General features: G+C 42.4%; 1 protein-coding gene across 1 annotated transcript; it reads left to right on the plus strand.

Annotated features, from left to right (window-relative positions):
* Positions 1-1,480: 1,480 nt before the first annotated feature.
* SARC_10891 (hypothetical protein) lies at positions 1,481-2,302 on the plus strand (the record flags this gene model as incomplete). Its single annotated transcript, XM_014295044.1, has 1 exon — positions 1,481-2,302. The coding sequence occupies one exon, from the start codon at positions 1,481-1,483 to the stop codon at positions 2,300-2,302; it is 822 nt and encodes a 273-aa protein (XP_014150519.1).
* Between the last annotated feature and the right edge of the window lie 12,911 nt (positions 2,303-15,213).

Consider the following 15,213-nt stretch of genomic DNA (forward strand, 5'->3'; position numbering starts at 1 on the left):
ATGTGTGTGTGTGTGTGTGTATATATATATTCATCCCTTTGATGTACATATATAGTAAATTTTTGCAGGAACATGTACATGTGCCATTATGAACCTATGCATGCATGCATGAAACTGAAACATTTAACATTGATCATTCACAGATACACAGATTTCAAAAGTTTTATTCGTGTACCTGTTGATTGTATTTCTAATTATTGAACTGGTGCCCTTTGTGGCGATATGAACTTAGGCGCTGGTTAGATCGACAGGCGGACGTTGACCTATGGGGATGGCATGGAGGGCATCATTCCTCACTATAGAAAAAATCTGACCCTCTGAAATTGTGACTATTAAAGCAACATACTAGCTGGTTGTATTTCTCGTCGGCGGATCGTGTTACTTCACACTATTAACTAGCATTATGGCTGCATTTCCTATCTGCAAATACTCATTAAAGTCTGTGTATACACGCAAGGAGAACGGACCACTACATCCCATTCTATGAGCCCATTCAAAAAAATCAGCAACAATATATTTTGTTCGCGATCGATACACCCTTACCTCAACGTCCCAGTCGAAGGACATATAATCGTTTGATTTATTATCGTCGCCAATGCCTAGTTCTTTAACAATAGATTTCATGCACCGGTTCATCAGATCATAGTCGAAGCTACGATGCACTGGAGGAAACCCCAAACACTCGCGCATTTCTTTAGACTGGCCTGACAGATGCAGCTCTCTTCTTGGGTATGTACTCTCCAGTTATGGTCCATTATTTGTATGTGTTCAAGTTTTAGCAAACTTGTGCGATGAGTGCTAAGTGATCATAGCATAGTGCCTCAAGAATATACATATTTGTGTTTGTATGCTATTTATATTAAACAAACTATGAAACTATTCAGTACCACTAAATATTTACAAATAATATTTTGACGTTTGCTTATAATTTGGCAGACCTCGAAAAGATATACCGTCAACACAACACTCAACCGACACAAGTTCCAACGGACAGAAACCCCGCCGAAACGAAACGGCGAAAACGGATACTCACCGGAAACCCAAAGTGAAAACGAAAACAAAAACTAAAATAATGTATTAAAAAAACTGGGGTCATACACTGGGTTCAATATACCCTGGTCCTACTGCCTTGGACTACTGCACCTGTACACGGGTCATATAGGACTGGTTGGCGTCTTTTACTTGCCGACAGTAGACGACACGGTCTTTTAATGTCTAGACTATTTGGTTAAGAAGACATGTCGCGACAGGCTTGAAACTAGATAGTTAAGAGGACATATCTTTGTCGTATACCAGCCCAGTGAAAGAGAGAAGAGCCCGGTTTGAACCCGTTGAACCCGTTGAAAACAAAAAAGTTAAACCCAGGGTTGAATGACCAAAATTGAAAAAATTATGGTAAATTTTATTTTATTGACAAATATGATTTATTATTTCACTTAATTAATGTAATAAAGAAAACAATAAAACAAAGTGAGACAAAATGACCTCAAATATTTTCTCGATGTTAATGATCGATCAAAAGACGATTACCCCCCGTAATTCATACGCAACTCCGGGTTCTTCCTTTATAACCCGTCATAATAAGTCGAAGGTTGTACCCCTTTCCGGTTCCGGTCCGTACTGTCCCGGGAGTAATCGAAAGATACGGTTTAGACTTCCCGCAGAATGGACTGATATGAATGACAGTTTTACCTCTTTCACTTTACAAATTGGTGGCACCGCTCTCGGTCTATCTGCTTCACATAACAGTGTAATCCCATTCAACCGTATGAGAATCATTTGCGGTGGAACAGTTCTTGAAGATATCCAAGACATTAATGTAATTGAGACACTTCTTGCCCGTTCTACCAATAGCACCAACCTTATTGCCGGACCTTACGGTCGAATCACAGGCCAATCCGTTGCTGCGGCTTCAAAGATTATTGCCCCTGCAACAGATGCGGTTGCCGGTGATCAATACATTTTCCGACCAAAGATTTCCGGTATTCTAACGAATGACTTAATCATTCCCCAACCATTTATGCCAGAGGTAATGATTGAGTTGCACCTGGAAAATAATGCAGTTGTATTAATGGGAACCGTTGAGAATGCTTCCGACAGTGTTTATCAAATCTCCGATGTTGCTTACAACACCCACACGATTGAATATTCGTCCGATTTCATCGATGCGTTTGAGAGCTCTCTGGCAGACCATCCGTTGCACTATTACTATACCATAGCCAGCCATTTCAATCAGAACATTCAACGGAACTTTCAAAACCGATATCAAGTTCATTTTCGGTGTTCTCAGTGTAGCATCTAGAAACCAGATTATCAAAAAAGCCAATCCAAAACCCAAAACCCAGAATAATCAAATACTGAGTTTTGGAATTAGGATTGGAATATTTCTGATATTAGAGTCATCAGAAATATTAGCGGTAGAACCGGTAAGAAATACCGGGACTCCCGCGTGTGAGGGAAACACACAAGTAAACCCTGAGTCTAGTGAAAACACAAATAAAGACTCAGTTCGGTTCGATCAGACGGGGGACTTTTCCTAGCTGAGATGACCGTACTTGAGAAGAGGTCTATTGTATCCTATTGTCTCCTACCTTTCAGCTACTCTCCATACTCTACATCAGAAATAGCTCGGATACTACGAATATCACGAAGGACAGTTTTAAATTTAACCATGCTGGTACGTCTCAGTATCAACTTTCTCTCGGTTCAACCCGTATCCTTCATGAACCTATTCGTAGTACCCGATCGGGTGGTGCTGGAGGTTAAAACAAGGTGAGCACCTGGCTTACTATTCTCAGGCTCTTTCAAATGTTAAGAGGAGCTATGATGGTCAGAATCTTGGGCAGCGACTAACGAGACACCAAATGACACAAAATGGGCTATGGGTCTAGATCTCACGGTTGATAGTGCGAAGCTTGGCGGAATTGATAGCACCATCACTTATGGAACCCCTCTATTGCTAAGCACCAAGGGCTCGTCTCTCAGGCAATTGACCATATTTACTCATTATGGGTGTGTTTTGATCATAATGCCGGACCGTTCAACACTGGTGACGTATTAATTTATTTAATTTTTAATCAATTTTAAATTAATTTCGATTAAAAATTGATTTAGCCTGATATGCGTGATTGACCAAAAGAGTACCACCCTGATTCCACAATCAATACTCTTCATATATTTTCATACCGCTCCCAAGAACTGGGAATGTCGCGATTATGCCTTGTCCGTTCGTTCCAGTTGTTATAACCGTATCCATTAGAGGTAATGTGGCTGAAGAAATGGTGCAAAATTTAGACGGCGGGCTTATATCTGCCGTATCAAACAAAATTTTACCCAATCGAATTGTCGTCTCACCAGTTGTGGGAATTTTCACTCTCACGGGTTATAGAATATGATTTCCGGGTGTGTATAGGGCAATGCCAAGATGGTCGAGGCTATAAGTGTTTACAATAAGGTCTTGATTAAAATATAAGTCCCGATTTTTTAACGGTTTATTTCGGTTGTCATTTTCTTATCTTTTATTAGTAATTTAATTTAATGTAAAAATTAATTAATTACATTAATTGTCGTCGTTGTCGCCATTGTCGGAATCACTCAATATACCGCTTTCATCATCCAGCATTTCAATATCAACCTCAATTTCGAACTTCTTATATAGTCTTTTTTCAACCATATTGGTGAAAACGAAAGAATAGGGTTGTTTAAATATATCTAAAATCACCTTCTCATATGTCTTTGTATTAAAAAATATGCTTGTATCTTCGATAATTGCGTTGATTTCTTTTTCGTTTCTTGTATTGAAAAAGGTTATATAATCTAAATTGGTCTGGAAAGCTAAGGGGTACTCTCGAAATTTCTGGGAGACGACTATATAGCTAATGTTATAGTGACTCTTATTATACACCAAACGAGTGAAATTTTTGTTGCTCTTTTTTATATTAACAATTAAATCATCTACAAGAATTAAAGTGCTATATATTTCTCTACTATTTAAACCCTCTTTTTACTCTTGATTACAATCATCCAAATCCTTGCCCAGAGTTGACAAATCTGTCCTAAAACGAGATTCGTCTAATTTCAATTTATCACCCAATGTATGATCAGACGGAGAATAGAATAATATTTTATTAAATTTCTTATTATATACTGTATTAAGAAGGTTCAGTAGTACGGTAGTTTTTCCCGAATTGGAACTGCCTGAAATTAAGAGGGAAAACCCAGTTTTTTTTTTAGGTAAGTAATCGGGAACCCCTTCGATATCGTAATTACGGTGCATTTTTTCTTTTTTGATGACGGTTTGATTTTCAAGTTTCATTTTCTTTTTCTCTTTCGCTCATTTTAATCTTAAAAGGGGTTTCTTTTTCGAGGGTGATATTCAAATTCGACTCTATCTCATTCAATTCATGCGGAAGTCGATTCTAACGTTCCCAGATTAATAATTCCCTTTTTGTTAGTGGTCTTGTATCCTGTTTTGTATGACGGGGCTCGTTATTATTCCTGGGATTATTCCCGTTAGTATTTTCAATATCACTCTCATTCTTTCTTCGGAGAGATATAGCTAAAAAATCGCCGAATGAACTCTTTATTTTAATTTTAATTTTTTGTTATTCTTTTATCTATTTGAAATAAAAATATTTTAAAAGTTTAAATTAATTCGATTGACTCTAAAATATCGGTAATAAAAGTTCTCATTGTCGTCGGGGGTTTAAAAGTGAATTTATAGGGTATATCGATAAGGGTTATTCCATTTTTGATACACATTTCTTTCTTGATTTTATCGCGGTATTGTATTTTCTTAAATACTTCTTTACCACCCCAATTTTTCACCGGTTCATAGTGTTGGATGCCTTGGTACTCAAAAAGCAATTTTCAATTCAGAGTTATAACCATAAAAAAGCAGTCTTCAAAAAACCCCGAATGGAAATATCTCTGGAATATCTCTTCAAATATCGAACGGATTCTATTTTTCGTTCTTGATAATGATAAACACTTGGAACATTTATACGATTTCTTAAAAATCGCAAAAGTGGTTTTAATACTATGCCCTTCATTACACCGAGTTTCGATTTTAATATCGTTTCCCGAGTGGTCCGTATTTTCGAGAATCTAACCCTTCTCCTCGACCAGTTTATTAATTTGGTCGATTGTTCTTCACTCTGTCATTTTTAATTTAGTCTTTATCATTTCATTTCCACCCCTTTAAATCTCGATTAAAAAATAATTTTATTTTAATGAAAAACGACATCTTACACCTTGACATATTGCGTGACCTCTGTTGCCAGGGCAAGCCCAAGTCCCATAGCATCATTCACGATTTCCTCGGCCGATCGCGGTGTTTTCCACAAGTCGCTTACATAAATCTTTTTCATAACTTTCGGTGTATTCTCCTTTCCAACCAATTTTTTAAATCCCTTTTTAAAAAGTTTGTAAAATTATTTTCTTTCTTTGGGAGTGAAAAGAAAGTCTCCGGAATCAAGACCGCTCTCGTTAATATGTTGTTCTAATATGGCGACAAGTTCCGGTTTCTCACTCAATTCGTGTTTCATAGATATTATTTGATTTTCGTTTGAAAGTCATAAATAATTATTTCTTTTGGGATTTTATTGCTATCTACAACCAGATAATTGTCCTTGTAATTTTGCATATCATTCTCATATATCAATTTTAAATTCTTGGTTCAGTTTTTCCGGTTGGTAAGAAAATATATAAGGCGAGGATTGTTTCTAAAACATCATTGCTGAATTCGGGCTCATTTAAGAATGCTTCCAGTATACGATCTTACTCTAACCACATTTTCTCCTCGGTTTTACTGTTCGGACTAATCAAATCGCGGATTATTTGGTCTTTAACCGTCTTTCCCTCAAATTTACGTGCAAAATCAAGCATTTGTAATCGCGCCATTTCTTGAACAGATCGGATGTGTGTCTGTCGTATTTTCTGTGATAACGGTTTCGTATTACCTGACAGTGTCAAAACTTTTGCAACTGATGCAAAGCGATTGACCCGCCCCTTTTCGGGTATTCCTCTATTGTTTCTATAACCTAGTCCATGTTTTCCAAAAACTTGACAGTTGTATCATTTTGGAGACCTTCATCACCTAACCCCATCTTGATATATAAATGGTTAATGGCACTCTTACGATTTTTCATATTCTCACGATTTTCAAATCCCTGCTCAAATATTTTTTTCAACATTGAATATTTTAGAGATATTTTCTTTGCCTTTTCTCTCTTTTTATCATATACTTCAACATCTACCTCTTTCTCCTCAATCTATTTTTTCGATTGGGGTGATTTTAAGGTTGTTTTTAGGTATTGGGTCGATATTTATTGCCTTGTTTCTGTCCTCTCTAACCTTTTCGGCCAACTGAACGTGTTTCTCGCTTTTCGCATTATAAGTCTCTTTATATTGAGATTCAAATGCCCTTTTTTGTCTCATAGATCTTATGATAATTTCTCTTCCGATCACGTTTTCATACTTGTAGGTCATTGTAAGTTTTGGGATAGCAGCCGTCATTCTTTCTATTTTCTTTCTTTTTTTCTTTCTCTCTTTATTGTTAAGTTAAAATAATTTAAAATTTAAAATTTTGTTTAAAAATGTTAAATTTCGATCAGGGGAGGTATAATAATAATTTGTATATCGAAATTTGGGTTAATTGGATGGAATAAACAATGTCTTTACTTACGATAATGCGACTGGTTTCGATAATCATTCGATTGATACATTCCTCTAAAAATGAAAATATTATTGATATTAATACGGATAAAATCGTTGAAATAATATAAATCAAAAGATGTGCGAGATTAAGAATGATACTGAGATTGTCGGTGATAATGACGGAATGAAATGTATTAGTTGTAATCGATGTAATAAGGAGAAGAATGAGGGTAATTTTGAAATGAGGGATAACGGGAATAGATTTAAACATTGTATCAGTTGCAGGAAGAGGGATAGTTGTATTCACTGTGGCCAGAATACAAGTACTTAGGTTTATCTAGTTATTTTTAGTTTATTACAGTTTTACAGTTTATCAGAATAATCTGATAAACTGGTTAATTAATACGGTCATTAATTTTATAATTACTAATAAATGAACAACGTCTCTTTCTCTAGTGAGGGAGAACGTTGAGATACAGTTATCCAGCGTTTACTTACTACATTTTTAATTTACTTTAGGAAGTTGTTAGTTTATTAATAATTATAAGAAAAGCTACGGAATGAGTAATAGCCGGTAGCTATATTTATTCTAAGGTCAATTTAAGAATAATAAGCACAAAGCATGTCACATCGAATTGACGAGATCTTCCGAAATTTACCGGACGAAGAAGGAGATAGTGGGTTCTCGAGTAGTGAGGCTAGTGATACGATGCCACCATTACTGTCGACTAGCAGTAGTGAGGCAGAAGAAGACTCGAGACAGGAGAACTACGGGCAGAGCCGTAGAGAACCACCTGCGGTTGGTGAAATCGAGGAGATTAGATTAGAATCAGCAGACGCGAAAAGGCTTACCATATTGAACGAATTAGACAAACTGGGCGTCGAACTAACAATGTGCGGACGACAAGACCGAGGGAGTCGAGTGAAACCGAGAAGGAACCATTACAATCAAACACTACATCAGCCCATGAGCAACAAGGAAGGTCCCAGGATGAACAGACAACGAAATCAGAGAATCAACAAAATCCAAAGATAAGTAGTCACGTGTGAGTATAGGTAGGATAGTTGTGGTTGTATGAGACAAGTGCAAATAGTGTGCGGAGAGGGGTAATGAGTGTAAACGATAAATTAAGTGTTTTTAGCGGAAAGGAAGAATGTAGATAGAATATACAGTAGTCGAAATGGAGTCGATTCGTCTAGTACTACGATACAAGCAGTAGCGATACACTACACTATTTTACAAACTTTACAAAGGAATTAGACATTAAGTTTGAAGAATTAGAAGTTAGTTGCTATACAGGGTAAACCAGAAGACATAGTACACACGTCAAAGGACAAAATAACGTACACAGATAGTCGATACTGAAGGTTATATGACTTAGACAATGTACATACACGCGCACAACAAACAATACACAAGGAACTAGGAGTTAGGACCCTGACAGAGATATTTATTGGGCTTATAACTTATGGATGAATAGACGGCAACGTTTATTAACATAATCTACTTAAACCTAACCATAATCAGGTAGCACCGAAGTTGAGAAGCGACAACTAGCTACGAACTATCAACTACAACGAGAGGGCGAATAAGGCGATTCAGTTCGGGTCGTCGACGGAAAAAGTTGTCGCAGCAAGAGTACAGAAGCGGTGGTACGCATCTGTATGCTTGGCTTATGTTAGGCATATATAAGGTGGTAACGTACATACTACGAACAATGTCGGTAGCACAAGGTTAAAATTGTGAAATTGACAAACATACACACACAATTCACTGGAGCTTCTAACTACATTAGGTACTGGGAACGGCTCAGGAGCACGCACAAAAGATGTGGTTTGCGATAACAGAGTAGGACTGAAATATCTAACACATAGGTCTTAGGTTGAGGAACATAATATCACAACCGCAACGGCACATGACAAGAAGAGCAATCAGGAGCGATAGATGGAGTATACGATGAGGTTCCGAGGCTAGGCTGACATCAGGTCGGAGCAGGAGCAACCGAGGGGCAGGCTGAGAGGATGCTCCGACCAGCGGGGCACACATCAACAAGATAATTGTTTGAAGGAGAGTATGACATCAGTTAGTGTAATAAAGTAATCACGAGTGAGCCCACGAGTTCCTCGAAGATCAACGTCGAGACGTCATATGTTTGAAGGATGGACTCTGGTTAAGAAATGTGTATTTATATTCAATTCTCTACTAGTTCGTTCGCACACATTTCCAGTTCTCCGTTGACACATAACTCCCAGACCATGTCCAATCCCCGCCAAAGTCGTAGACAACAACACTTGAATCCTGAGCGTCGCAAGGAAGATGATATCGACCGACGTGGGACTAAGCGTCGTCAATCCCATCCGGACCGCTCTGATCCACACCCAGGACAGGCTTTGGAGGGGCAACAACAGGCACGTCTAAAGGTTCTACACCCTGTTTCCGCTGACGACAAACAGTCACCAACGGCACACGAAGATGAACCTGCCCAGTCCGAAGAAGACATTGTCTTCGAGGGTGAGACCAAGGGAGTGCCCGACCTGCGTGCGGACCGGAGTCAGACCACTACTGTTGAATATGTAGCCAGTCAGGGTCTGTCCTCTCGTTTGTCTTCGGGTATTCAGGGACCTTATCCTCCAGTAATAGCCAACCACGCCTTCCACCTAACAAAGGTAGGCGCTACCGGCGTCGCACCAATCGTCAGCTGAGACCCTTATTGAGCTAATGGCGCAGCAGCAGTCACTCTCAGAGAAGTATGAAGAGAGGTTGCGGCGCACAAATGCCGGGCGACCTGCAACAGGATTGGCTGCCAATGAGATAGCTACTGGCACACACGAGCTGGTACAGACGTCGCTAGGAAGCGAAGACAACCCTGCATACTGTATCCGAGGTCGTACGCGACCACACCATGGACCCGGGTACGAATCACCCGGGTCAGAGGATAGTTCAATCAAGGGGGAGAAGACATTGTCTTCAACACACCATCTTTTCAGGAGTTCGCACGTGAACAGGTATTAGCCAGGCAGAACCCCCACGGGAGTGAGGCGTTGAAGAACAGGCAGGATCGGCTAAGTACGAACTTTCGCCAACAACAGCAACGACAGTTGTTCGAGAAGGAAGCAGCCAGTGAGTATGTACAGACACCTAAGCGGCAAGAGAAGTATACGCCGGTGCCTCCGCCCACACCGGCTAGTATTGAGAAAAGCCGACAAGTACTACATGCACGGATACTACACTTGAGCGACGAACTATGCCAGGCAGTCGAGGATAATAATACGGCTCGAACTGAAGCTCTTAGGGGTGCGATCGAAACGCTTCGAGCTACGCTAGAGTCTCGACCAGTGGAAAAGCGTCCCGTACCATCACCACGTACACGGCCCGATTGGCCGTCGAACATATACCACCTATACGATATCATGGAACGGGATACGAGAGGGGCTCTCCTTGAGGCGTTCAAGAACGTGCAAATCGCAGGGTTAGATGAGAGTTGGAGCCTTACATGGTTCCATAAAGTATTAACTTACTTCAAGGCGGAGAAGTCGGCATTGGACTACATCCGCGACAACTCTGAACATTTAAAGATGTGGACGCCACAGCTACAAATCGAACAGATCTGCTCACATGAGACACAGGCCACTGTCGATCCCGCGTTTCGCAAGTTAGTCAAGGGCCACAGTCGGAACATGCATACCCCTATTATGGAACAAATGACAGAGCTCATGGAGAACCATAGGAGGGCACGTGAACGATGCCAGACGGATGCAGACTTCCAACAGAATTTGTTAAATCACTGCATTGTACAGCTGTTAGAGGAAGCTCTCAACGGCCGGACGTATGAACGTACTCTACAATTGCATCCCAAAGGCAATTGATGGAGACGCACGAGCTTCTACAGCTGTTGAGCCCCGACATTCAGGACGCACAGCAGCGTACGACGGCGCGACTCCAGAACCGTAATAATCGAGAGGGTCTACCGAACACGGGGGACGCGACTATACCAATAGCCGCCCTAACCCACAGACAGTTCGACGACAGTCGCAGAACTGGACTCAACGTCCCCAACCGTCTCTACCTACGACTTGTGCTGGATGTCAGGCACAAGCACCACCAGGTTCACGACATATTCCGCGATGTCATCATTTCCTGGCGTCGCAACCAAGGGGTACGGATAGACGCGCAAGGCCATACGACAACAACCACACCTCGAGAGACGCACAATCGGCAGACAGACCGATCACAGCGTCAACCTCAGGACAAGGGCAGAACAACACCCAGGGTAGCGAATTAATAACTACGCGTCCGACTCCTCGAGTACAGGTAAATACGATTACACAGGACGACGGCCTGGTACTGCCATCGGAAGCTACAGAGGTACACATCAACACGATACTGACGGAAGACTTTGAGCAGATGACACCGGAGCCAGACCACGCCCACGGGGTATGGGAAGCCGTAGCCGATCGTGCTTGAGATGAGAGGGTGTCTGAGTCGGATATGAGCTTCACATTTGTTAACACTATTAGAGCAGTGATGGCGATACAAGACCCATTGCTTTCTTCTGATAACCGAGTTTATATTCAAGTGCAGGTCAACGGACGTACGTTCAAAGCCTTGGTAGACACAGGAGCAAACAGAAGTTGTATCTCACAGACATCCGCAGACCTCCTCGGTCGCCCAATAATTCCAGCACCACCTGGGTCATTCATCTATTTAGCTGACAAGGCGGTTCGAACTCCTCGACTGGGGACGACGGAGGTGGTACTCGTCAGGTATGGAACCAAGATTATCGACGGGTCACTGGAATTGATGAATTTGCCGGCAGGTATAGACATCATAGTGGGGCAAGATATGTTGAAAGGATTGGGTCTATACATAGGCGGTATCCAATCGCCACTTGCACCAATAGACCCCACGGAGCTAGATGAGCTTCTCGAACCCATCCCACGCCGACAAGCATTGAACACGACGGAACCCGCCGATGTGCGTCAACAGTTGGCACAGGATTTAGAAGCCAATGCGAATATTGCCGACAACGCACGATGTCGTCTGGAAGGGAGTGAAGTAACTATTCCGGTAACCCGTGAACAGGCGATGCACATGCGCAGATCGATCCGTAACTTTGTATCCAACCGATGGCTACCCTACGTGGATGAACAAGTGAAGAAGTGGTTGACGGATTTGGTGATCACGAAACGAACGTCACCGACAACTGTTAACCTCCCTTTCCTTGCAGTCCCGACATTCGATGCGGAAGGGAACGTAAAGAAGGTGCGCGTGTGTTTAGATATGCGTGCCGTTAACGCGCTTATCCCTGGTGAACAGTTTTTTATCTCCAAGGTCAACGAACTTTTCTCTCGTCTCAAGAGTAAGAAGTACTACACGACGTTGGTCATATCTGCGGCATACCATAGGCTACCGATTCATCCAGATTCACAATACTTATTTAGTTTTACACACGAGCGTTATCAGTACTCTTTTACATCGGCACCGTTCGGTACCGGTCCACCACTATATCGACGACATAGTTATCGCTAGCGACGACTATGACGAACACATTAGGACGGTGCAGAAGGTGATTCAACGCTTAACATACCACAGTTTTAAGCTTAACCCCGCCAAGTGCCACTTCGCTATTCCCGAAGTGATGATCCTAGGGAAGAAAGTGTCGGCACAAGGTATCGACATTGACCATGAGAAGCAGGCCAAGCTTATCGATTGGCCCACTCATCTACGGTACAAAGATATAGCCTCGGCTTTGGGTTTAGCAAATTACATTCACGAGCATCTACCTAACTTCGCGAACACGGTCGCACCTTTGCGCGAATTTGCAAACTTAAACCGAGGGAGTTGATAGGCGATCGTTGGGAGGAGCGACATGCACAGGCGTGACAGGTGATGAAGGACGCCGTTGTTAATGCAGTAGCGTTGCACTTTCCGATCAACGGTATATCATTGAACTTGGAAACGGATCCTAGCGATTACGGTTTGGGGGAGCACTATTCCAATGGGTCGACGGGAAGAAACATTATTTGATGTTCTTTAGCAAGACTCTGAACCATGCGCAATAAATCTATGCTACACCAATGAAGGAGTTATTAACTTTGGTATATGTGCTTACATATTTCAGGGAGCACTTGGATGGGCAACAGTTTGCGGTCTTCACCGACCACAAGGCCCTGGTATATATATGAACACACAGCTCAAGCTTAACCCGATGCATCAGAGATGGCACCACATCATCGCGCCGTTCAACTTCACCATATCACACATACCAAGAGAGTCGAATGTGCTTCCGGACATGTTGAGCAGAGTGCACGAGGGGACAGCGGAGCAGGACGAACCTGAAATACTATACACAGACTGTTGGCAGTTATTCCCTAGTTACTTTGAACAAGCGCAACAACGCTTCGGTCCGAACGATATAGACGTATTTGCAGACCCAACTAACGCCCAGCTTCCTCGATTTTGGACTAAGAACGATGGGGAAGGGGCGTTTACCCACGACTGGTCGACAGTTGATGGATGGATAAACCCACCTTGGGAGCAGATACATAGAATGTTACGCAAGATAGAACTGATGGTGCGTGGGCAACTGTTTGCCTGCCACGGGTACCAAGGGCACCATGGTTTGATCTGTTCATTGTTACAGTCAGAGCCAGTGCTGGTCCCACGAACGCCACATACGTTCCTCAAGTACGCCAAGTATGCCTGTGGGAAGACGCCATGGGGACACACAGTGATTGCACGAATGGGACCCCCTAACGGGTTTAAACCGGACCCGCTGTTTTCACAACGACTCGGGTATGCAGAACCCAAACACATGGCGTACGTAATGTGTTTAGACACGGCACGAGAGATCTAGGTGGCGATGGCGGACGTAGAGGGTCAACCGGCGTTTGAGTGCGCGACACCAGAAGAACAATAGCGCCGTACGCGACTTACGCAAGCTCGCCACGAACAAGGACACCATTTTGCGAATGACACAGTTCAACAACTCCGCCAGAACGGTCATGTATGGCCGGGTGCACTCGAATTGGCAACGGAGGTCAAACGACAGTGCGCTACATGTTTGGGACAGGATACGCTTTATAAAGGCTTCCACCCGATGATTAGCATTGACGCGCGCTGCCCGTGGGACCACATTCAAGTGGATTACATCCCAATGCCACTTGAGTCTAGACGGAAGAACAATTACATACTTCACGTCCTGGACATCGCTACGGACTACTCAATTCTTCGAGCGACACTGGACAAGACGAAGGAAACGACAGCGCAGACATTACTGGAGATTTTTGGCGAGCATGGGTCCCCACGCACAATACAGACGGACATGGGGAATGAATTTACCAATAAGATAGTGGAGCTCCTAGTCCAAGAAGTGGGTAAGCTACACAAAGTGTCACCGCCATATCGACCCCAGGTACTGGATGCTGCTGAACGCCGACATAAGGAGATTACACGTTCCATTCGGCAATGCTGTAAGGCAGTCCCACTACGATGGGACGCACTCCTGCCGTTTACGATGCTCTATCAGAGCTTTCGGATATCCCGACGCCATAAGAGCGCGCCGTTCAGTGTAGGGTTTTCCTAAAACCCTAAAACTGATGAGTTATCGGACTCCCAGCCGATGACGAATGACACCTGGGCCCAACGGTTAGACCAGTTGCAGGATACCATCCTGCCGACACTCCACCAAATCACTAAGAAGTATACGGGCAAACTCACGAAGACATTTGACCGCCTGCACGCTCATGACTTGGTACATTTCGGTGAAGGTGATGTGGTCATGGTACGATCGGAGGGTAGAGCGACTAAAGCAATGCGGCCACTGTTTGGGCCGTATGTGGTGAAGGCGAGGGTAGGACAACGCTACGAGTTGGCGAATAAAGACGGATCCGCTCCTCCAGAATTCAATGCCAAACCGGTACGGGTGGAACTCCTACGGTTAGTGCATCGATGCACAGACCCACCACTTCACGATGAATTGTGGACGGAAGGAGGTGTGGAGTTTCGCCGATATAAATACGTGATTTAGTTCATTCAAGAAGTTCATTCTGCCAAGGTAGACGTTTATTCAACAATCGAGGAAATAAAACTAAGTTCACCGTTACATTGTGTTTTGAGTCGATCTAAGATTACACTAAAAACTTTATTACATTTTTTAATTTTTTTAAAAAACACTCTTGTTTTATTTTAGAAGGCTATGACACTCTTTTTAAAAAAACAACCCCCAAATTTAACAAACATTAACGGGGACTTTTACAGGGGAATAATTGTATACACACCAGACAAAAGGATGCCAAACAAGCAAGTAAGTTCAACAGGGTAGTTTCCTCTCTGTAGTTGTTATAGTTAGTAAAAGATTTCAAATATGACAGATATTGGCTCGATCATCTGTAACAACACATATTATACTATTAGTATTTCAGCTCTGTAGGATAGTGGTAGGTATGAAAATCCACGCCACTCCAACAATATTAGAAATGCACGCATACTGACTTGCACACATGCATGCGTACATACATATATACATGCATACATAAATACACTCACACATGTAT

Source organism: Sphaeroforma arctica, assembly GCF_001186125.1.
Source record: "Sphaeroforma arctica JP610 unplaced genomic scaffold supercont1.1429, whole genome shotgun sequence".
NCBI classification, from domain to species: Eukaryota; class Ichthyosporea; order Ichthyophonida; genus Sphaeroforma; species Sphaeroforma arctica.